The sequence below is a fragment of the Ascaphus truei genome, chromosome 1 (genome assembly GCF_040206685.1).
Source record: "Ascaphus truei isolate aAscTru1 chromosome 1, aAscTru1.hap1, whole genome shotgun sequence".
Classification (NCBI taxonomy): Eukaryota; Metazoa; Chordata; class Amphibia; order Anura; family Ascaphidae; genus Ascaphus; species Ascaphus truei.
Window position 1 is genome coordinate 44,189,437 of NC_134483.1, and position 25,014 is coordinate 44,214,450.

At 42.7% G+C, this 25,014-nt stretch overlaps 1 protein-coding gene across 15 annotated transcripts in view; it reads left to right on the forward strand.

Moving 5' to 3' along the window:
- The window catches only part of NEDD4L (NEDD4 like E3 ubiquitin protein ligase), a 506,193-nt gene that overhangs the window by 463,683 nt on the left and 17,496 nt on the right, over positions 1-25,014 (forward strand). For all 15 annotated transcript variants that reach the window (XM_075587127.1, XM_075587140.1, XM_075587156.1 and 12 more), the window contains 7 exons: positions 11,677-11,742; positions 12,630-12,859; positions 13,623-13,744; positions 15,254-15,324; positions 16,619-16,714; positions 19,352-19,425; positions 20,589-20,649. In XM_075587127.1, the coding sequence (XP_075443242.1) occupies positions 11,677-11,742; positions 12,630-12,859; positions 13,623-13,744; positions 15,254-15,324; positions 16,619-16,714; positions 19,352-19,425; positions 20,589-20,649 (720 nt within the window). The remainder of the gene's footprint in view (positions 1-11,676; positions 11,743-12,629; positions 12,860-13,622; positions 13,745-15,253; positions 15,325-16,618; positions 16,715-19,351; positions 19,426-20,588; positions 20,650-25,014) is intronic.

The window sequence follows — 25,014 nt, forward strand, 5'->3', positions numbered from 1 at the left end:
AACGCCTGCTTGGTGTTATATACAATAGCTACATTTTACACACAGTTATGTTTCACTAATATGGCTGGTTTTTCATGTAACAGCTGAGTCTGAAATAAGGGTTTATGCTGTTGCACAATTCTAATCTCATTTTGCTTGAATAAACTTACCTGGCAGATCTCACTTGTTTCTTTACATACAGTAAGTCATTCATATGTGAACAAGCAGATGTGTGTCCACAGTGCAGGCTGCTTATCTCTAGAACAGTGTTTATCAACCAGGGTTCCTAGGAGCCCTTGGGTTCCCCGGGCATCCTTAAAGGGTTCCCTGCAATGTTCTGGTCATTTGAAAATTGTATCAAATACAGAAGAATTTACAATGCATCTGATCCCAGAGTTGCTATTAGAGATAGTTGGCGGTTCCTTAGAATTTAACTTGGGGTTCCTTAACTAAAGAAAGGTTGGAAGTCACTGCTCTAGAACTATAAATGAATAGACAACCAGACAATAGCCCATATTTACTAAGCAGTCTTCTGACATAAGCTGGAACACCCCATATACAGCCTATTGACCTGAATATGCTTCAGGTCCACCCTCCTCCCAAACAGATCAGGTGTTCAGGATATTCCAGCTTCAGCACAGGTGGCTCAATCAGTCCCTGCTTCAGCACTGGTGGCTCAATCAGTCCCTGCTTCAGCACTGGTGGCTCAATCAGAGGCTCAGTCCCTGTGCTGAAGCGGAGATATCCTGAAAATCTAACCTGTTGGGGGGGAGGGGCTTGAATACTGTAGTTGAGCACCCCTGCTATAAGGCATCTTCCAGGGCCAGAAGGTGTCTTCATACAGAAGACTGCTTAGTAAATATGGCCCACCTTGTACAGTCCAATTTTATTCTGTCATCTAGTACAGCGGTGCGCAAACTGGGGGGCGCAAGATTATTTAGGGGGGGGGAGCAGGCTGCATGTGGGAAAGCCTGGGGACGGTCAGAGCTGTGCACGGGCAGCAGCTCACAAGATCCGTGCGGCTGTGTGATGTCTGCCTGCAGCGGGCGCGGGGCCTTCCCTGCACACAGACAGCCCCTCCTCCTGTCCCAGTTTTCAGGCGACATGGGGGACAGGAGCAGGCTTAATAGTGTGTGTGTGTGTGTGTGTGTGTGTGTGTGTGTGTGTGTGTGTGTGTGTGTGTGTGTGTGTGTGTGTGTGTGTGTGTGTGTGTGTGTGTGTGTGTGTGTGTGTGTCAGGCTTAATAGTGAAAGTGTGAGTGTGGGAGACATTGGGGGGAAGGGGAGAGAGACATGGAGAGGTGGGAGACATATTGAGGGGAGGGGGAGAGAGAGACATGGAGAGGTGGGAGAAATTGGGGAGAGGGGGAGAGAGACATGGAGAGGTGGGAGACATATTGAGGGGATGGGGAGAGAGAGACATGGGAGACATATTGAAGGGGGGGAGAGAGACGGAGAGGTGGAGACATATTGAGGGGAAGGTGAGGGAGAGAGACACTGGGGAGAAGGTGAGAGAGAGAGACTCTTGGGGGAAGGTGAGAGAGAGAGACACTGGGGGGAAGGTGAGAGAGAGAGAGAGAGAGACACTGGGGGGAAGGTGAGAGAGAGAGACACTGAGGGGAAGGTGAGAGAGACACTGGGGGGAAGGTGAGAGAGACACTGGGGGGAAGGTGAGAGAGACACTGGGGGGAAGGTGAGAGAGACACCGGGGGGAAGGTGAGACAATGGCTAAACGGAGGGATGAAGGTCAGGCAGAGATGGCAGAATTGAGGGGCTTGGGAGGATGAGTTTTGGGGGGCTGAGGGTTCTTATTTGGGTCAGGGGTGTCACTTCGGAGTATTGATCAGCAGGGGAGATTCATCAGTACCCCCCTTGAGTTTGATTATGGGGGTCCCTGATCCCTGCGCAGTATTTAATACGGGAATAAATAATACATAAAACTGGTAGGTAGGAGTGGATGACACTGGGGAAAGCAAATGGGAGAAGGAAAAAAAAAGGGGGGCGGGAGAGGGAAGGGATGTAGCAAAGAGGTGGATGAATGCCCCCTCAAATGGACTGCCTTTTTTGCACCAGAAAAAAACATATTACCAGATGCCAGCAAACAATAAAATAAACTGATCCAATACCAGTATACTGCCTGCGCGCACGCCTGCAGCCCAAGCCATTTGTGAACTTGGCTGCAGGAGATTGTAGACACGTGGCGGGGGCGTCACAAAGCTGGTTCGCCCTCATTGGCTGAACCAGCTCAAGTGCGCCGACGTCATGTGATTTTGATTACATCAGGCGGGGGGGGCCGAGAAATTTCATGGATGAAAAGGGGGGCTCGGCATAAAAAGTTTGCTCACCCCTGATCTAGTATGTGTTTTTTTTAATTATTATTTGCTTATAGTATCGCAAACATAAATCTTGGCTCTAGATGAAAATAATATGTTTGGTAGACTCAGAATTCTAAATAGTGCTCTTAAATAATAAAAGTTACTATAAATGATCATGATTTTAGTTCCATTTGCAACTTAACTAGGTTTGAGGGGAAAATTGAGCAAAGCAATTACAAAATACATATTACTTGGCTTCTAAGCTCCCAAGAGGTCCTACAAAAGAATGCCTTGTTTTTTAAATAATCAGGTATAGAGTTTTAGAATGTTCTTAAGCAGTCCTTGGCATGTAATGTGTTTTGGGGGAAAAGACTAAGTATTCTGCATTCAGCATCATAGTATAATAGGAAGTCTGCCCTTTGTGCTAGAAAAGGGTAACACTGCTTTCCAACTAATTACTTGGTAATGCAATATTTTCTCAGACCTTCCAGTTGTCATTACTGCTCTGTTTAAATGAGAACTTTTCTTTTAACCTGCTCTTCCAAATTACCACGGTTTTGATTTAATGTGCTCCCCTGTGCTTGATGGTTGCCTGGGAAACTGATATCACTTTGCTATATCCAGGATTTGAGGTTGCTAGGTTATTACTTAAAAACACTATATGCTGCACAATGATTGGGGAGCCGGGGCAACGGGTGCAAAAGGTGCTATTCCTCTCATTTTCACCTCCCCCGGGGTTTTGTTACACGAATCTGATGCATTCCTAGAACTGGAAAGGACTTGGCTACGTGACATTTCTGGTTAAATGTTGGGGTAGTGATTTGTACAGTAGGTTATTAGAGATCCCTTAGAGCAGGGGAAGGCTAACTCCAGTCCCCAAGGGCCACCAACAGGTCAGATGTTCACGATATCCCTGCTTCAGCACAGGTGGCTCAGTCATAATGAGGAGTTGGTCACACCTGCCTTGGAGATCACATTAGTAGAAGAGACATTGATGTATAGACAGTCACATACTGTATGGTGCTCCTGAATCTGACAACTGCTATCTTTAATATCTTGCAGACAAAGCATTAAAAGAGCTCCCCCTACAATTCTTTTTTACGCCTGTCCCAGCCACCTGTTATTTTTACATGGTTTGGAAGCAGGGAGTCTCCGGTGCTGAAAACACTCTCTGTGGAACCCCTGGTTCCCGTGATGTATACCTGCAAAGGTGCCGCTGCGGCAGCCCCCCTCAGGGAAACAAAATGGCACTTTTAAATCTCCTGCGTCATACGGGCCAAAATTGGTCTGCGTGACGTGGGGAATTTAAATAGCCATGAAGTACAAGCGCTACCGTTCTGTGTTAGAGATCCCCCTGCCCCTAGTAATATGCAAGAGGTGAATACCCAGCAAATCTATTTATGACGTCGGCACTTATCAGGGCTAAAAATATGCAGTGGTTTTCCAGCAGTTGTAAACAGCCAGCGCTGCTACTTTTTAATCTTGTTAAGAGGACTACATTTGATTCCCAAATAGATTCAGCGGCAGAGCCTGTCCTCTAGATGAGTTGGGCCACGTCCATGCTTAGAGCAGTCGCGCGCGCGTCGCAATCAAGCACACGAAGTCTATGTGAACACCCATAGAGCGTGCGCACGTGAGCAATGGCGCGGCTGTTTTTTCGCGAGACATTTTTTTTTATTTTCTCTCGCGACGGCCGTGTCACGTGAGCAGTTCAGCCAATGAGGGCGAACTGCTCATGTGACGTCATGGACACGCTCCGGCACGCCTTCCTGTCGCTGTGGGTCACAAGCAACAGATTGCTTGGATTACAGGTGCGCGTGACGTCACACGCTCTGTCGCACACGTGCGTCCTAGCATGGACACGGCCTTAGGACTCAATTTTTGCATTTCCCTTTGCCTCTTACTGCACATATTCTTTTTTTTTTTTTTTCTGCTTGTTGTGGACTCTTTCTCTAGCCGCCCTCTGAGGCTATAACGTGAGGGACACAAGATAGATGGTGTACTGCACTTTATACTCGCGTTATTTCAAACCATTCTGTAATGTGTTTTTAAAGTGAGTTTAAATATATTTATTGATATTGAGTGCAACGAATGAAGGGGCTTCTCTGCTTTCGTGGTCGAACCCATTAAAGCATCAGTTTATTGCACACGCTTACTGTATATACATGCACATACAATACATACATACACACATATACACACACACACACACAGTGGTAAGAAAAAGTTTGTGAACTCTTTAGGATTTTCACATATTTCACACTTTAAATGTTGTTATATCTTAATCCAAGGCCAACTAATAGATAATGATAAGTTGATCAAACAAATGAAACACAAACATGACACTTTTTCAACATTTACTTATCCACAAATGATTTAACATTCAATATCCATGTGTGAAAAAGTATGTGAGCCTTTAGATTCAGTACCTGGTGGCAGGGCCGCCAACAGGGGACGACGACAGCGGGTATAGGTGTCCCGGGCCCGGTGGTGGTGGGTGACCGGCGGCGCAAGCTGGGCCCGACCTCTGGCCTGGCCCGGCTGCCGGTCCTCTCGCGGCTGGGCCCTGGCTCTCCCTCACTGCAGCCCTCTATCGCTGTCCCAAACCGAGGGAGTGACTGAGGAAAAGAGGGAGTAAGAGTGAGACACAGGGGAGAGAAATACATGCGAGGTGGGGGGGGGAGAGTGATAGGGGGCGAGTGAGGAAGAGGGAGTGGGAAGAGGGTGGGAAATAGAGGGGGTACGTGAGGTGTGAAATGGGGGAGGGGGCTCGCAATACCGCTGGGGGGGGGGGGGTGAAAATTACAAGACAAATTTCCTCGCCCTTCTTCCAAATGTACAATCTTCTTCAATCGGCATCTTCTTCGGGCTGGCTGGCTCTTAGACATTGTCACCTGTAAACAGAATCTCAGATAAGAGTTGCACTCTTATCTGTCCTGATATGAATGGCGCAATGTATCATGTAGGCATAACTGCACGCCGGCTCTGTGTGGCATGGAGTAAGTGCCATGCCAGCACAGTACATTTGATCTTCTCTTCAGACACTTGCTTCAGAGACTGCACTGTACTGTAGCATATCATAGGCAAAGATATTCAGTGCTCCACCTGCCGGACACGCACTGAACTGCAACAACACAAATAATAATTCCGTCTGACCACAAACTAGGTCTGTGCGGGCTCAGTGCGGAGAGGCCGCGGATGATGTTCACACCTTTTGGGGGCAATTTCACATAGAGCATGCTCTATCTGTACATACATGCACATCTAGTGTGTGTGTATGTATGTCATATGGTTTTGAAGCAAAAGGTGGCACTGTGTGCTCATTTGCATGTCATTTCTCAGATTCCCTTGATGCAGTGGAAGCACTGTGTGCTTGGTGATAATGGTTAAAGGTGGGAATTGCAGACCTGTCTAAGACATGCAAACAAGCATACAGTAATAATTCCATTTGCTATATGCTTTACTGTGGAGGGTTTTTGTCACTTTTTTTACCCACCATAACTTGTGTGTGTGTGTGTGTGTGTGTGTGTGTGTGTGTGTGTGTGTGTGTGTATATATATATATATATATATATATATATATATATATATATATATATATATGTGTGTATATACAGTATGTATGCATGTGTATATAGTTGTGTGAAAAAGAAAGTACACCCGCTTTGAATTCTATGGTTTTACATATCAGGACATAATAACAATCCTTAGCAGGTCTAAAAATTCCTTAGCAGGTCTAAAAATTAGGTAGATATAACCTCAGATGAACAACACATGACATACTGTATTACACAGTGTCAGGATATTTAACAAAAATAAAGCCAAAATAGAGAAGCTATGTGTGAAAAACTAAGTACACCTTATGATTCAATAGCTTATAGAACAACCTTTAGCAGCAATAACTTAAAGTCATACAGAAAACGATTACTTCATCAGTCATCACATCGTTGTTGAGGAATTTTGGCCCACTCTTCTTTACAACGTTGCTTCAGTTCATTAAGGTTTGTGGGCATTTGTTTATGCACAGCTCTCTTGAGGTCCAGCCACAGCATTTCAATCGGGTTGAGGTCTGGACTTTGACTGGGCCATTGCAACACCTTGATTCTTTTCTTTTTCAGCCATTCTGTTGTAGATTTGCTGGTGTGCTTGGGATCATTGTCCTGTTGCATAACCCAATTTCGGCCAAGCTTTAGCTGTCGGACAGATGTCCTCACATTTGACTCTAGAATACTTTGGTATACAGAGGAGTTCATGGTTGACTCAATGACTGCAAGGTTCCCAGGTCCTGTGGCTGCCTAACAAGCCCAAATCATCACCCCTCCACCACAGTGCTTGACAGTTGGTATGAGGTGTTTGTGCTGATATGCTGTGTTTGGTTTTCGCCAAACGTGGTGCTGTGCATTTCGGCCAAACATCTCCACTTTGGTCTTGTCTGTCTATAGGACATTGTTCCAGAAGTCTTGTGGTTTGTTCAGATTCAACTTTGCAAACCTAAGCCGTGCTGCCATGTTCTTTTTAGAGAGAAGAGGCTTTCTCCTGGCAACCCTTCCAAACAAACCATACTTGTTCAGTTTTTTTTCAATTGTAGTGTCATGAACTTTAACATTTAACATGCGAAGGCCGCACTTATAGTGACGGCGACGCATTGCCACCGCCACATGCGCTTATAGTAAACGTGACGGCGACAATGCGACGGATCGATGTCGCCGTCGCGAAAACTGGTAGCCGGCAAAATTAGATTTTTCAAGGGCTGTCGCCTCACGTGACGGCCCTTGAACCAATCAAATGGCCGGAAACCCCCTACGCCGCCGCCAGCCGAAATATAACTTTCGTCGTATCACAATCGCCCCTGACGGCACTGTAGGCTCGGCCTAACTGAGGCCTGTAGTGTCTGAGATGTAACTCTTGGGGTTTTTGCAATTTCTCTGAGCATTGCACGGTCTGACCTTTGGGTGAATTTGCTGGGATGTCCATTCCTGGGAAGATTGGCAACTGTCTTAAATGTTTTCCACTTCTGACTAATCTTTCTCACAGTAGAATGATGGACTTTAAATTGTTTGGAAATGGCCTTATAACCCTTCCCAGATTGATGGGCAGCAACAATTGCTTCTCTAAGTTCATTGCTGATGTCTTTCCTCCTTGGCAATGTGTTAATACACACCTGAATGCTCCAGACCAGCAAACTGCTAAAATGTCGGCTTTTATATAGGTGGTCACACTTGCTGATGATCAATTAATCAAGGGCATTTGATTAGAAGCACCTGTCTGCTACTTAGCATCTTAATTCCTATGGAAGCAGTAAGGGTGTACTTAGTTTTTCACACATAGCTTCTTCACACAACTGTATACACATATACAGCAGGGCCCCGCTTCTCTGCGCCCCGCTTTTCAGCGATCCGCTGATACGGCAGCACCGAGAAGGGGCCCGCCATCTTTAATTCCGAGTCGCGCATGTGCAGAACAGGCGGTTGCGCCCGGCGCGCATGCGCAGACCGCTGTCTGTGAGCGCAGACCGTAGTTTGCGCGCGCAGGCTGCGCATGCGCAGAACGGCGAAAACGCTGTTCTGTGCATGCACAAAACTGAAAATCGCCGGATCCGCTTTCCGATGATTTTCACAATACGGCGGGGCCATGGAACGGACCCGCCGTATTCCCGGGGCCCTGCTTTATACACATATATACACATGTATGTATGTATGTGTATATATATATGTATATATAAATAATCAAAAATTAATAGACAATACCGTTCTGCGGCTAACAAAATGCTTTTATTTGTGCGAGCTTTCGAGATACACTTATCTCTTCTTCCGGCGATGGTAAATTGAATAAAGCTAGCAAGGTTTGACTTAAAAACAGTGTGTATAAGAATGTTATCTGTGACTGAAACATAACACTTCCCCCCTGTGTTGGATGCGTTTTATAACTTGGTGTTAAATAATCCTTCAATGTTGGTGATGTGTGTGTGTGTGTGTGTGTGTGTGTGTGTGTGTGTGTGTGTGTGTGTGTGTGTGTGTGTGTGTGTGTGTTTGTGTGTGTGTTTTTGTGTGTGTGTGTGTGTGTGTTTTTGTGTGTGTGTGTGTGTGTGTTTTTGTGTGTGTGTGTGTGTTTGTGTGTGTGTGTGTGTTTGTGTTTGTGTGTTTGTGTGTGTGTGTGTAAATATAAATTTGTGAAGGGCCCACAGTGTATACAGCGCTTTACAAAAGGTGGTCTGGGGGTGTATATCAATGGTGTGTAGGTGTGGAAATGTAAGAGGTTGTACATTACTAAATGTGTGTGTAGATACTGTGTGGTCCCTATTTGTATATAGGGATGGCATTAAAAAGAGTATTTGTATGTGTAAGAGACAGCTGTGTGTGCATACTGTACATATTGCGCAGTATGTATAGACATGGCCTTTAGCACTCATGGGAAAATAGTTCTCTCATGTCAGTAGTGACTCATAAAACTTCGGTCTCGGTTTAGGCCATCGCTAAGTGTCCCGAACAGTTGCATAAATTTGTATTCATGCAACCGTCTCACGTTCGGTGTTCTAAGATTACCTTTGAGTATGGCCACCTTCAGATCGTTCATCTTGTGGCCAGAGTCAGAGAAATGTTCGCCGACAGGACTGTATCTTGTTCCACGTGTGATTCTGTGACGATGCAGATTCATTCTCTTGTTTAGCCCCTGTCCCGTCTCACCTATGTAGTAGCAATTCCTTGGGCATTTCGTGCACATGATGAGGTACACGACATTGCTGGAGGAACAGGTGAACCTTCCTCTGATTTTGTACTCTAGATTCCTGTTTGGTATTTGGCTGTGTGGAGCATTGCGCAGGTTTTGCATCTTGCGTTCTGGCATGGTCTTGTCCTGCATTCAGTTATACTGTTGAATACTTTACTCACCACCATTTTCTTGAGATTATGAGGTTGTCTGTATGATAATAAGGGTGTTTCAGGGAAGACCTGTTGCAGTCTTGTATCTATCGCACAAATAAAAGCATTTTGTTAGCCACAGAACGGTATCCTCTATTCATTTTTGATTATTAAAGCTCGGCTAACACGGTACCGATACCTCTACACATATATATATGTGTGTGTGTGTGTGCATGCACACACACACCTGCTTCTCTCTGTATGGGACCCCGACAGCATTAATCGTATCAAGCCAGCCACGGGTCTGTAAGAGCTGCGCAGAGGAGTCCCAGAGAAAGAAGCTGTCTCTCTGTCTCCCTGAGCAGCTCTTAAGTGATCTAATATTTTATTATTTTTACTTTTATATGTATGTATATCTTTATTTATATAGCGCCATTAATGTACATAGCGCTTCACAGCAGTAACACACGTCACAATCATATAAATAACAAACAATACATAATGGGAAGAAGCGCTTCGGACATAAAAGTTACACTTAGGAAAAGGAGTCCCTGCCCCAAAGAGCTTACAATCTAAATGGTAGGAAGGAAGACCATACAGAGATAGTAGGAGGGCATTCTGGTAAGTGCATCTGCAAGGGGCCAAGGAGGTGTAAACTGTATCAGCCACAGAGCTAATCATGTGCTTTATTAAGGTGGTGTTTTTTAAGGTGGTTTTTAAAGGTGGATAGAAGGGCATTCCAGAGGTGTGGGGCAGTCAGTGAGAAAGGTTTAAGGCGGGAGAGGGCTTTAAACACTAAAGGGATAGAGTGAAGACATCCTTTAGCACAGGGGTGGTGAACGTCAGGCCCGAGGGCCATATAAGGCCCTCGAAATCATTTGGTCTGGCCCTGCTAAGGCAACTGCTATAACAGGGGTCACGCCCGATCGGGAGGAGGTGGTGTGAGGCGCCGGCAGCCCTACACGATCCCCAGCAGCCACCGTACTAGCCCCAGCAAGCCCGCAGCAGCCACCGTACTTCCCCCGCACTCTCCCCGCAGCAGTCCCCGCACTTCCCCCATGCTTCTCCAGCAGTTCCCCCCGCACTTACCCCAGAATCCGCCCTACACGATCCCCCCAGCAGCAGCAGCAACTACCAGAGGTAGGGGGGCGGGGTTCTGTGTGCCTACGTGCCTGCTGTGTGCCTGCTGTGTGCCTGCCTGCCTGTGTCTGTATGGCCCGTGAACGATGTTATAAATATCCAAATGACCCTTGGCAGAAAAAAGGTTCCCCAACCCTGCTTTAGCAGAATGCAAGAGTCTGGCAGGTGCATAGTGAGTAATTAGGGCTGAGATGTTAGGAGGGGCAGAAGAGTGTATAGCTTTAAAAGTGAGGAGGAGAATATACTGTATTGAAGCAGGGGGTCTCCAGTAATTGCAGCTCTGGGGACCCCCTGCTTCCAGACGATTAACACTGCTTTAATCATCTCGCGCTGCAGAACCTTACTACATCTGTACAGTATATACCTCCTAATTCTGTATTTCTATTGACTGAAGATTCTCTTTTTTAAATGCAGTTTTATGGATACGTGTTAAATACTTGTTACAAATTAATCTAAGTGTAATTTATTAACAGTCTGTAAAAGTAGAACCTGTTGCTAGCTAACAAGACACGTGGAGGCTTTCTTTGCACAGAACGCTGTGCATTAAGAATTAATTTTGAAGCAGAAAGTGTTTTTTGACACCATGCACCACTTGATATGAAATAGATGTTTCTTCCTTCTGGTGCAGATTAACTACCAGAAACCTACACGCCTGAAACTTGTACATTTTTTGTTACATGGATTGGAGGGAGTAGAATGTCTACCCAGAGGCTCACAATCTGATAACACTCATTATAATGTGTCCTCTTAACTCCTCCTTTTGATACTCCCCAAATGGCTAGCAGGTGCAAATGGATCATAAAGTGGAGCAAAGTGTTGGATACTTTGACACAAGCGCATGATAAAAAATGGCACTATTTCCATCAATGTTGATCTAAAACTGCCTGCATACATAGGGCCCGGAAATGTTTTCTCAAACTTAATTTCAATCTGTGTGCAATTTCCTGGACTTGTTTGGTTTTCTGCAGTTGGTGACCCTGTGACATCACAAGTCGGTAGAAAGATACTGCAAACCAACACAGAATAACGTTTTTGTACAGTAAAAAGCATGCTAAAACACCACGAGATTTTCATTCTGCACGGCACACTCAATATCCCATTCTAGGAATTATCAAAGCGTGAAAATATGGGCAGAAAGAAGAGCCTCTTGTGAAATAAAATGGTGTATGATATCATCTAGATAATACATATAGATAATTCCATGGCTAATGATAATTCACTCTGTTTATTTTTTTATTTGAATATGTGGATATCCATCAGAAATGGTAGCGGAGTTTAGAGCTATCATCTGTTAACTAGGTTGTTTTTAGGTGTGATGCGAAAGACGCATCTTAAACCAACCTTGAGTAAAATGACGGAGGGTAAAATGTATGGCATTGTCTTCCAGGCTGTACCCTACTCTAGAGAATTCAAGCAGAAATATGACTACTTCAGGAAGAAGTTGAAGAAACCTGTAAGTAATGCTGGTGTTTCTGCACCGGGTCAGTATATTGTCTGTTCCAAGCCCTAGACTCACTTAATTTCACTAATTACTCATTAACTAGATCTAATGCCTCGTAATTATCTTTCTCTTGCCATCGGTGTTTACGGTGAATGGCAACAAAACTATGCTTCAGAGTGTAGAATCTCACTGATCGTTCACCAAACCACAGCCCTGTATTCTCCTGTTAGAAACAAATACTTTAGCATTCTCTGTCATTCCAAAACCAGACCGCCCCACGCAGGAATACATCTGTTTAGTTTTATTTTGTATTTCAGTCGGTTAATGTTCTGGTTCATTACAGGCCCATATTTACGAAGCAGCGCTATTCCATCAGACACCCTTTGGAGCTGGAAGACACATAAGACACAGAATATTGGCCACAATATCTATTGCAGAGCACCCTGTGGTTTTTAAAGAGTTGTTTTTCCCCCTTCAACAGTAAATTGAAAATAATAAAAACCTCTTAGTTGTGTTGGATAATTGTGGAGCGGTGATAAATTATAATGCTTGCTGTCAGTGTAAAATAATTAGCATAATTATCCTGACTTGTATGCATCTATAATTAAGATGAGCCTCTTCCTTAATTATAAAAGAGTTAGACTAATGTCACATTTATTGATGGAAGGTATGCCACCAGGAAAGACAACATTCAAAAGTGGCGGTCTTCAATTTATAGTTCATCAACATGTGCTACCCCCCTACATGTGTATTGAAGAAGAAGGGTGTTGACAGTCCGTAGTAGCACAGGACAAGTAACCGTTATTATTACGTGCTACGGTTTTGTTTTCCTGTGGCAGAAATATTGGATGTTTGCAAACTGCAATTACGAGCGATAAACTCTTCTTCTTTTCTTTAAGGCGGATATACCGAACCGATTTGAAATGAAGCTTCACAGAAACAACATTTTCGAAGAATCTTACAGAAGGATCATGTCCGTAAAAAGGCCCGATGTCCTGAAAGCAAGATTGTGGATTGAATTTGAGTCGGAAAAAGGACTCGATTATGGTGGAGTGGCGAGGGAATGGTTCTTTCTTTTGTCCAAGGAGATGTTTAATCCATACTATGGACTTTTTGAATACTCCGCAACGTAAGTTCCCCAAAAGACCAACGTATTCTGATATCCTCTTATCAGAGGTATTTGCCCTACATTCTTTCCAACCGAGTTAATTTCCACAACGGCAATGGGTAGAAATGAAATCTCCATTACAGCTCTGTATGACCATTAAGCACAGCCATTAATGTTAGAAATCTGAGCTGTTTGAGGTATTACTTTTTAGATGGAGATGTCGTCTAGAAGAGGGGAGCGCAAACTTCTTGAGCTGCGCCCCCCTGCCCGGGAGCCGCAGTGTTCGCGCCCCTCCTCAATGACTCTGTGTCAAATCACGTCGCTGGTCATGTGACATCACGTGACCCCGCACGTTGCCATGGCGACGCATTGCCGAAGACCCGGCAGGGAGCAGGTAAGTGAATTATAGAGGCCTCGTGCCTCCCCCGGAATTTAATTTAAATGCCGTGGGGATGAGCGCGGGGCCTCTGTAACTGCCTGTGCCCTCCCTAGAAATTCTCCCGACCCTCCCCTGGTGGGCACACCCCTGGTCTAGTAGTCTTATAAGTCCTAGAGAAATGTAGATTTGTTGCAAGTTGTGATACTTCCAATGGATTAACATGAAATTGTAGTGTACAAAACTTGAAAAAGGTCACACAGTCAATTTTTTTTTTAATTGGGCTGACCACTACTTGAAGCTCACTACACTATTTATTCATCTATGAAGAACCGTTATGTACATTAAAAGTTGTAACAATCTACAACAAAATCTCCCCTTTTGACCAACTTTTTGTTTCCGTGATAGGGACAACTACACTCTTCAGATCAATCCCAATTCAGGTCTTTGCAATGAAGATCACCTTTCTTACTTCACATTCATTGGCCGAATTGCTGGGCTGGCAGTGTTTCATGGGAAATTATTAGATGGTAAGTCTCAGCATTGCAGGTTACTTACTGTATGTCACTTCTTCTCTTCATTTAATCACTGAAGCAGTCATGCTAACCCTACATGGAAATGGACTTTGTGTATTGAGGATGTGGTGTCTGCATTACATGTATTTTCAACTCATAGTAATTTCAACTAGTCAAACAGGAGAACAATAGAACAGTAGAATTTTAAACTAGAAAAACAATACAGGACATAGTAGAATTGCTACTTATTCACACTGCAGCACACACACAACGCTGTCATAAAACTTCTTCCAGTAGGGATAAAGACAGTGATGAGCGCGGGATACTACTTCCTTGTAGCCGTGCTGGTAAAGGTTATTGTAATGCCATGTTAAGATTAGCTGCCTTGCCTCTGTGCTGTGGCTATAGTGCAAACACTTGAAGGTTTTAAGCAGCAATCCAAGCGGGCAATGTATTTTTTTTCCGAATGTTGTTATTTTTTAACATAGGTTTGAAGCAGGCGATCTCCAGAGCTGAACCACCATTAATTTCAGCTCGGGGACCCCCTGCTTCCCGAGATACTTTACCTCCGAAGGAGGTGTCGGTATCTCGCAGGGCACGGGAGCTTTGAAAAGCAGCCATCACGTGGTTCCTACTCGCCGAACGAAGCGGCTACTGACAACTACTGCGGAGGTAAGCATCTCTGGAGGCAGGGGATCCCCGTAGCTGGAATTAATGGAGTTCGGCTACCGAGACCGCCTTGTTTCAATCCCATGTTTTAAAAAAAAATTGCCTGCTTGGATTACCTCTTTAAACCACATGATTTTATTAAACATGGTTTGTCTCAGTGTCGCCATTCAATAAAGCGTTTTGAACCCTGTGCAGGGAATAATAACTTTCCTGAACCTCCTTACTACTGCCAGAGGGGACCCACAACACATTGCAGGCAGGAGAGGCAGCACATGGCTTTTTTTTTCATTTAGATATATTGAGCATAAAATGACATATCAGTTTAATCGAGATAACGTTTGCACAGAAAACCACTTGTGTAGCATTTACTGGTTTAAACTCCCTTTCTGTTCTGCAATGTAAATGTGAATTCAGGAGTACTCATTAACGAGTGTCATCACGAGACCTCGTTATCTCCAGTATTACTTAAACGGCTGCCCGGCTGCCCGGCACACTTCATTAAACAACATGAGTGTGATGTGTTTGCATTTCCCCGTGATGTTAACACAGTGTGATGTCCTCTTTCTGGTAATGCAGAGCGATGATGTGATGTGGATGTGCAGTATCATTAGGCATAATCCGTACACCATCCATCTCCTTACAGTAATGGGAACTGCAGCGCAGTATGAGGAGGATATACTTTGGGCGCTTAGTTGTATCCATCTTCTATTCCGTATTTGTATCTGTGTGATCGTTGTCATCTCTTTTATGAAGAGAACTGCTCGGGTCCGGATATTCTCCTGTCCGATGAGGCTTGTTGACAATGCACCGCTTATTTCATTTGGGGAAATAAAGATTAATGTTGTGTTGCTTTAGGTTTCTTCATTAGACCTTTCTACAAGATGATGTTGGGGAAGCAAATAACACTGAAAGACATGGAGTCTGTGGTAAGAAGAAGTTCAATTAAGATGGCTAAGGGAAAAGTGTCCTGGCATTATGTGTAAAGCCTGTGTTTTGAATTGTATATAGTATACAGAGACAAGTATACAAATGACTGTGCATCTTTGTAGAATGCATGTAACGTACGTTGGTGCTTGTAGCATAGTTTTATTTTGTAGTAAATGTAAATACCACTTGTGAGCACATTCACGTGGTCCGCAACCCTTCCTTTCCCCATTATCTGTTAGCATACAGTGCTTCCACTGCAGCCAGGGATTCTGGGTAATGACATGCAAATGAGCACTCATTGAGTTACAAGTGGTATTTTTATTCACTGTACGGTAGAGTGGGATTTTTGTTTTACTCACCATAACTTTATCTGCTTCATTTTATACAAACAATACAAAATATGGCAAATTGTTTTAGAACTTCGGTTGGCATTGTTAGTACAATGCCTGGCGTTATTCATTTTTTCATGGAAATTCACCAATTTTTAACATTTACGATTTAGCATTTCAAATTTTTTTTAATAACGCAGATGTGTTGATAACATAGAAGACGCCCGAATAATGTTATATTAAATAACTACTGGACATACAAAACTTAAGTGGCAAATGGTAGAAAGGAACCGCATATATAAAAGTATATGACAGGCCTACACTCCTTCGGTTTATCATTAAATCACAAAAAATGTAACATTTCTGGATATAAACGTATACTGTACCGGATAAGTCCCACATTATGCACTAGGTTGAGAAATACTGTACACTTTGATATGAGTTATGAAGTAATGTACAGTCAGACTGGTTCATCCACATTTGTCACACAGGCTATTCAAAACTGTTTCTAACACAGTGCAGTGCTGCAAATAAGCCAGGGAGGGGACAAGTGCAAAACGGCTCCGTTTTCTCATATTCAGGAAACGGGGAATATGCTTCAAAAGGGAGCAACATGAGAAATGCAACTTTCATTTTACCCATTTTCATGCCGTAAACCTTGAGATAGTATATTTGAGATTCTGGAATACTGGGCGAGACAAGATAATACTTGTGTTTATTTTTCTGCGTTGTGTTACTGTATGTTAATTTATTCGGTATAATGCACATTAGGCCACTGCTACTAAGCTAAGGGTGTTTCCCTTAGACACCTTCTGGCTCAAGAAGACACTTTATAGCTCATGGCCCTTTCACTTCAATTGGCCGTAAGGTGTCTTGTGGGATAGCACTGCTTAGTAAATGTGCGCCACCATGCTATAGATGGAGATTTGTTGGTGATGAATGATTACCTATGTTGTTTTGATAGGATAGTGAATACTATAATTCTTTGAAATGGATCTTGGAAAATGACCCCACTGAGCTGGATCTCAGGTTTTGCATCGATGAAGAAAACTTTGGTCAGGTATGTAAAAATGTAAACATATCTTGGAAGTTATTTAGAAAATTAAAGGATTTGGGGTTTAATAATAAAATAAAAAAAACACCTTTAGACTAACAATGATTGTCTGAGTTAGCGTTAATTAATAGTCCTTTTTTTAATAGTGTGGGTTTATGAAATACTTGCATTTATTTGGCTGCACAGTACATTTGCCTTCATTCTCGGTATGCTGAATAATATGCTCCCAACCCATGAGCCAGCCATTCAAGGCGTGACATTGGAACTCGCCAATTGACGAGTGAAAACTTGTCCCAGGTTACACTAATTTTGTGAAGGGTTCACAAAATGTTGCCGTGAAAACTATTTGTTGATTCGCAGATTTTAAAATAGATCGTTTCTAAATTTATTTATGGAAATATTTGCGAAATTCACAAAATCTCATCAGTTTTCACCAACATTCTCCAGTGCTCACCAACTTTTTTTTATTAAACAATATTTGCAAAAGTTGGTATTAAAGCAGCAGTTAAAGCAATATCCTACATGTGTGGTTTTTTAATTTTTTTAATAAATCAGTTCTGTACTATGAGAAAATACTTTAGCATTTAAAAAAAATGTTTTAAAGACATTATTAATGTTTCTAATGTAGGAAGCATTTCCAAAGTGACAGCCCCTTCCCCTTCTGATGGGCTCTGGCTCTTGAGACCCGCCCCCTCTCTCTAGCAGTGCCCCAATTGTATCTAGTAACTGATAATATTGCTGGACTACATTGCCCACAATGCTGTACAAGAACTGAATTAAATAACCCGAGCAAGCGATCGATGTGCAACCTAGCTAATTACTTGTCAGTGTGCAGATTGTATTGATGAATGGGGGAAAAAAAAAATATATATATATATATATATATATATATATATATATATATTTATATATATATATATATGTGTAGAGGTATCAGTACCGTGTTAGCCGAGCTTCAATAATCAAAAAATAAATAGATGATACCGTTCTGTGGCTAAAAGCATTTATTTTTTGGATTATATATATATATATATATTTTTTTAAACGGCAGCTTCAGCTGCAGATTTAGGTTAGATCTTCTCAGTTTTGCTGGTAAATTTTCATTTCTTTGCAAATTTTGAGTAAATGTTTCGCCCATTTCTACTCGCCAAAACGCGTTGGAATTCCAAACATCTACCTGTTTCAATAATACACACCACATATAAACGGTTCTATGTTTTTAATTTAGTTTTTTTTGTAATCTAAGGAAGGGGCAAAAATGTAAATAAATAATGATATAGACGTATCTCCAAAACACATGGACTTCTGAAGAAAAAAGTAACATAGTTATTGACTGGGAAAACTTCCTGTTCATATTCAGTAAGGTAAAAACATTTGCACATTTCAGGGAAAAATAAGTCACGGTGATTCACCGGCAAATTCCCTTTTATATTTACGTATTTCATATTTATAGAGGGAGATTCAGATTAAATCTGTGATATGGGAATATCTGTTGTTGTTGCTGTCACAAACCTTTATATTCTCTTGCCAATAATTTGTGCCTTTTTTTATTTTGATTTATTGGAGAGTTTTCTGCTTGTATTTTTTAGGCTTTATTTGCTGAATTAAAGACTCAAGCTCCTACAGTACTCCTAATATGTAGCAGAAAGGAACAGATACAATAATAAAAATAAAAAAAAGCCTACAGAGTTTGATAGATGTGTTAGCCACAAGGGTCAAACACATTACACAAATGTACAACAGCTAGAAATCTTATTGTCACTACCACAATTCCTAGTATATCTCTCCATTCATGACGGGAAAAAAAGAAAAAGAGCTATGTATTCCGTTTTCTTAACAACAGGGGGGAATTCATGTTACCAGTAGCTGTAATATCAAGTCTAAAGCACCATTCTGATTATGACGTAGATATTCTGTGAAAGCTAATGTAAATTATGCATAGGATTTTGTTTCCCATTTATCAGCAACCCATAGACCGTGTCTGTTTTGTTTTTCTTATCTGAAGTGTATTCTTTGTTAACCTTGACACCAGTTAGTCTCCTTTTATAAATTGTGTGGGGGGATGGGGGGCAGACGTGTATAGTTTTAAGTAGTTGGAGTTCACAGAATAGAACGGATTAAACCTGCAGTGCAGCTTTTTGACCCTGCTCCAGCCAATGCTTTAGTTACTGGTAAGGCATAAATGAAAAATTAGTAATTTGATAGTCAAATGAAAAAATGTTAGTGCACGTAAACTATTCTGCATACCCACTGTTTTTAAAAACCGTAGCCCAGGCCGTGGTTATATTGGCAAGTGTTTTACAAAGGTACAGCCGAACAGATCAACTCAAACGGCGCAGACAGAATTCTGTAACTATGAAATACAACCAAGTTCCTTTCAAGTTAATACAATTTGTATTGACCTGTATTGTGCAGACGTTCCATAGATGTCTGTCTAGGCAGGGTCTACATTGAAATGAGATCAGATAACAAGACTCGCTGTACAATGTTCGAATCGGTCACTTAAGTATAAATGTCACATGAATTGTCTTGTGTTGTAGGAATTTGCATTCCTAATATTGTAACGTGTTGTGTAAACCATGCTTCATACAGTATTTCAAATTAAAAATAACCTCAAGCCAATGTATTTGCTCGTTCCTGCAGACGTACCAGGTTGATCTGAAGCCAAATGGATCCGAGATGGTTTTGACAAACGACAACAAAAGAGAGTACATTGAGTATGTGTTAATATATATTTATATATATATATTTTCATTCTTCTTTTTTTTTTTTTTTTCATTTTCATAAATTATAAAGATGAATGAGGAAGGATACAAAAAAATAAGGAATATTTTCATTATTGGTTAAAATATGTAGTAATATAATAATATAGAATGATATAAAACTATATATATTGTGTATAATAATAATAATAATGTCTCTCCGTCCCTCATGAGAATACTAGAAGTCTTTATGAGAAGGAACCCCACAGAAGTCTGTGAAAGGGTCGTGTTGTGTACCAGACTGTAACTGCCCCTGAAGCCTACACATGGACGATACTTAATGATTATAACATGTCTTTAATATAATAAACATAAGAAGGGCTGGTATACAAACTGACCATAACACAGAAACTGCTGCCGTGCCTATTAAAGTTCCCAAAGCTTTCCACAATTTGCAACACTAAATGCTCCATTATCTCTTGATTGGCAAATACTGTACTACTGTATTCCACGCTCTTCCAGGGGAGAGCGGTGTTTCATCTAATGGTGAGGATACCACGCATGTGCCCCCTTTACATGACACTATCATAAAGGTTGAAAGTCGTGCACTTGGATTTAAAAAAAAAAAAAAAAGAAGCTGTTAATTTTATTATAATTGTTATTATTTTAATATTTAACAATTGTACGTGGAATATATTGTAGGAATAGCAAGTAAGTTTGACATTACACTGAAAAGAAGCGGCGTGTGTTTCTTTTGAAAAGGCTGGAGTATTCATTCAAACTGGATATGATTTCCACTCGCTGTGTGTGATTCAAACAAAACCTCTCCAGCTGTTTAACTACTGTACAGTACTTGCATTTACATGATGCTGAATCATGAAGGGAGCGAGAACACATTGTTCTTACAGAACACTCGCTGGTGATTGTGAGGTCATTTTAATGATGAATCTAAGAAATGGGGAAATGGCCAAGATAGTTAATATCCCTTGGGTATGATCTATAAAATAACCGGTCTTCAATACAGCGAGTCTGGCAACTGCATATCACAATGTGACTTCAGCTGCATATTCGTTCTATTTTGACATAAATGTACTATCCCGACAAGAAGAAAGCCGATTTAGTTCATTTGTGGGAAGACTTGTGCTGAAATCTTTTTTTCTTCTTCTGCTTTTCTTTAGTCTCGTTATCCAATGGAGATTTGTGAACAGGGTGCAGAAGCAAATGAATGCCTTCTTAGAAGTAAGTTTCATTTTGGCATAATTTGCTCATGAAGTCATTGAAGCATGTATTACAAAAACATTTTTTTAATTTTATTTATAAAATGTTTTTACCAGGAAATAATTCATTGAGAGTTACCTCTCATTTTCAAGTATGAGCAGAGAGTTGAGATGACAAATAATACATGGTTACAAATACAGTTACATAAGTGAACAGGGTATACATTATATACAAGACATTGCATGCACAGTTAAAGATAATATATATTATGGGCGTATGTAACAGTTACAGACCAGATTAAAATGTGAGACAGCGTTAGTTTTGAAATAACTTAAACTGATGGTGGATGTGAGAGTCTCCGGTAGGTTGTTCCAGTTTTGGGGTGCACGGTAAGAGGAGGAGGAGGAGCGGCCGGATACTTTGTTGAGCCTTGGGACCATGAACAGTCTTTTGGAGTCTGATCTCAGGTGATAAGTGCTGCATGTGGTAGGGGTGAGGAGCTTGTTCAGATAGATGGGTAGCTTGCCCAGAAAGTATTTGAAGGCAGGAATACTGAACTTTACACCTAGACTCAAGTGATGACCAAGCTAGTTCTTTGAGCATTTCGCAGTGATGTGTGTCGTAATTGCATTGGAGAACAAAACAGCATATTGAATTGTAGAGGGTATCAAGTTTGCTGAGATGAGTTTGGGGTTCCGAGCCGTATACTATGTCCCCAAAGTCGATAATTGGCATTAGCATCTGCTGTGCAATACGCTTTCTGACTAGCAGACTTAGGGAGAATTTGTTCCTGTAAAGTACACCTAGTTTGACATAGGTTTTTGATGTCAGGGTATCAATGTGCATTCCGAATGTTAAGTGGGAGTAAAACCATATGCACAGGTATTTAAAACTAGTAACAGGAGTTAGGGTGGTGTTAGCGTTGGTTCTGATCTGGAGCTCAGTCATTGGCATCTTTAAAAATTTAGCCTTGGTCCCAAATACCATTGTTAGTCTTGTCAGTGTTTAAAAACAGTTTGTTGTGGGAAATCCAGTTTTCGAGTCTCAAAAAGTCAGACTGAAGTATGTGTTGAAGGTCAGAGAGGCTATGGCTGTGTGCATATAGGATTGTGTCATCTGCATACATGTGTATTGAATCTTTCTTACAAGCTGTGGGAAGATCATTAATGAACACTGAGAAGAGTAGGGGCCCCCTACTCATATATTTGTGTTCGTTTTTGCATACTGTATGTGCATTTGGCTATACATATGTTGATCACCAGGGCCGCCAACAGTAATCATGGGGCCCAGGACAAATGAAAGGATCAAGACCCCTCCCAACCCATAGCGCACCTACCACGGAAAAAAAAAGTTTTTTTTTTTCAACTTTTACTTAACTGTTTTCTTGTTATTGAAATACGGAAAAAAACATCACAATGCAATCTGTTTATTTTACTATTTTCAACAAAAGACAAAGATACCCAATGCTACATCCAATGTGAGAAAAGGCCTGGGGGGGATTCAGTATGGACTTGGGGGGGGGGGGTGGTAGCAGGGGAGGGGGGGGGAGTTGGATGATCAACTTTGTTAGGGCCCGGGCGGGAGGACTTGGAGGGGGGAGGGAAGGCATGTGGGGGCCTGCAGCCTGCTGGTGGTAGCAAAGGAGGAACCTGCTCTAGATGGCCTGCGGTGGACAGGGTAGAATGCTGGGAAGGTAGGACATGGGGGGGAGAGGGAGCGGTATGTTTGCCTGCTCCGTTAGGGACCGGTGGGGGGGAAAGGGGGTATTGGTTATTGAGGGGCCCGTGGTATGGCACGTGGGGGGTCCCCGCAGCCGGTAGGCTCAGTTAGGGCTGGTGGGGGAAACTCGGTCAGTGACCCAACACACACAGGGACACAAGAGTACATACTGTACACACACAAAAGTACAGGGTAATACAGATACAAAAATTACAGTACAAATAAGCAGTGCTTGACAAACCAACCAAAAATCTACTTGCCGAACCAAAAACTCTACTCGCCACCTAGCCCCGCCCCTAGCCCCGCCTTTTAAAAAAAGAAACTAAATAAATTCCTAGTAAGAACTAATAACAAGATTCGTTTTTAAATGAACAGTTTATTTATTGTATTACATTTATACTTTACTACAATTAGTCCTTGTTACATTGGTGTGTGTGTGTGTGTGTGTGTGTGTGTGTGTGTGTGTGTGTGTGTGTGTGTGTGTGTGTGTGTGTGTGTGTGTGTGTGTGTGTGTGTCGGATGACCTCACTAATCGGGACTGGGTGGGTGACGGGGTGGGTGGGTGACGAGGTGGGTGTGTGACGGGGTGGGTGTGTGACGGGGTGGGTGTGTGACGGGGTGGGTGTGTGACGGGGTGGGTGTGTGACGGGGTGGGTGTGTGACGGGGTGGGTGTGTGACGGGGTGGGTGTGTGACGGGGTGGGTGTGTGACGGGGTGGGTGTGTGACGGGGTGGGTGTGTGACGGGGTGAGTGTGTGACGGGGTGGGTGTGTGACGGGGTGGGTGTGTGACGGGGTGGGTGTGTGACGGGTTGGTGTGTGACGGGGTGGATGGGTGACGGGGTGGATGGGTGACGGGGTGGATGGGTGACGGGGTGGATGGGTGACGGGGTGGATGGGTGACTGACTGGATGGGTGACTGACTCTCTTTGGGTGGGTGACTGACACTTGAGCGGGCGGCCGGGCCCCCTGACTCACAGGGCCCGGGACGCCAACCCCGGCAGACCCACCCTGTTGGCGGCCCTGTTGGTCACATATACTAGTCTTTGTTGTGCACTGAACATGCAGTATGTTCCCACTGCTGTTTCTGTTCAAAATGTGCTTTAGAGCACACACAAATGTGCTTTAGAGCACACACCAGGGTTGACCAGTTTTGGGAAGAATAGAAGGCTGTTATTTAATAACGTAATTATACTTGCCACAATTACAGATAGGTGATTCTATTTCTGACTTTTGAATTCACTGTGAACGTGGCGCTTCTCCGCAGCCGCTCGATATTCGCCTACCACCAGCTGCCAGCGCACATCGGATTAGTTTGCAAATGTTGTGACATTTGATTTGCCCAGAAATTCCAGACTAGTAAAATACAGTAGGACTCTCTCCCAAACCCCATATTTCACGGGGTTACCTCAAACCTGCCTTTAAACAACATGTGGAGAGACGCCTGTGCACCAAAACGAACACACCTGAGATACTGTACCTGGGATATATGCTAATAGGAGTAATTTAAATATACTTTGCATATTCTATTAGCATATATCCCAGATGTGCTTCTTTTTGTACAGATGTCTCTCCACGTGTTTTTTGAGTGGATATATATATATATATATATATATATATATATATATAATACTGAGTTAAGTTATGGTGCGTAAAAAAAAGTGACAAAAACCCTCCCAGGAAAGCAAATATGCAAATATAACTGTATTCTCATCTGCATGTCTTAGGCAGGTCTGCAACCCCGCCTTTCCCCATTATCACCCAGCATACAGCACTTCCACTGCAGGGTAAGGCCACCTTTACCCTGGCTGTGCTCAAAGCTGTGACCATGCAGCAAGCTTAAGCCTATAGGGAACCATGTTAAAAATGGTTATTGAGGCAAAAAGTGACACTGTGTGCTCATTTGCATGTCATTTCCCAGAATCCCTTGCTGCAGTGGGAGTGCTGTATGCTGGGTGATAATGGGGAAAGGCGGGGTTGCAGACCTGCCTAAGACATGCAGATGAGCATACAGTTATATTTGCATATATATATATATATATATATATATATATATATATATATATATATAGCACTTGGTCTCCCTTACCCTCCTGAAACCAATATTTCAGACTCTGGAACATATGCACGAATCGAATCACTACACATTCGCGGGCGGATGGTATGTCATTTGCAGAAAGGGTCGACCAATTTTTTTAAAGGTCAAAACCACCTTCAAATGTGGCCAGTGGAATGGGAGGGTGTGCAGAAATGGGATGGTTGGCTATATCAAAAGCAACAGAAGGATCCAATAAAATGAGTATGGAGAACTGCCGTTGTGATTTTGCCTTCAGGAGATCATTGATTACTTTGGTTAGGGCAGTCTTGTGGGGGTGTTGATGGTGGAATCCAGACTGCATTGTATCAAGTAAAGCGTTAGAAGAGAGAGACAGTTCAGCATGCGGTTGGTTATAAATGAGTGGTTCAGGAAGTTTGGATGCAAATAGCAGAAGGGTGCGGTAGCTGGAATGGGAGGTAGCATCGAGAGATGGTTTCTTCAGGATGGGTGTTACAGCAGAATGCTTAACGGATGCTGAAAAATAGCATGTGTTGAGAGAGAGGTTGAAGAGATGGGTTAGGAATAATTGCAGTGGCGAGTGAGCAGACGAAATGTGAAGGGATAGGATAGA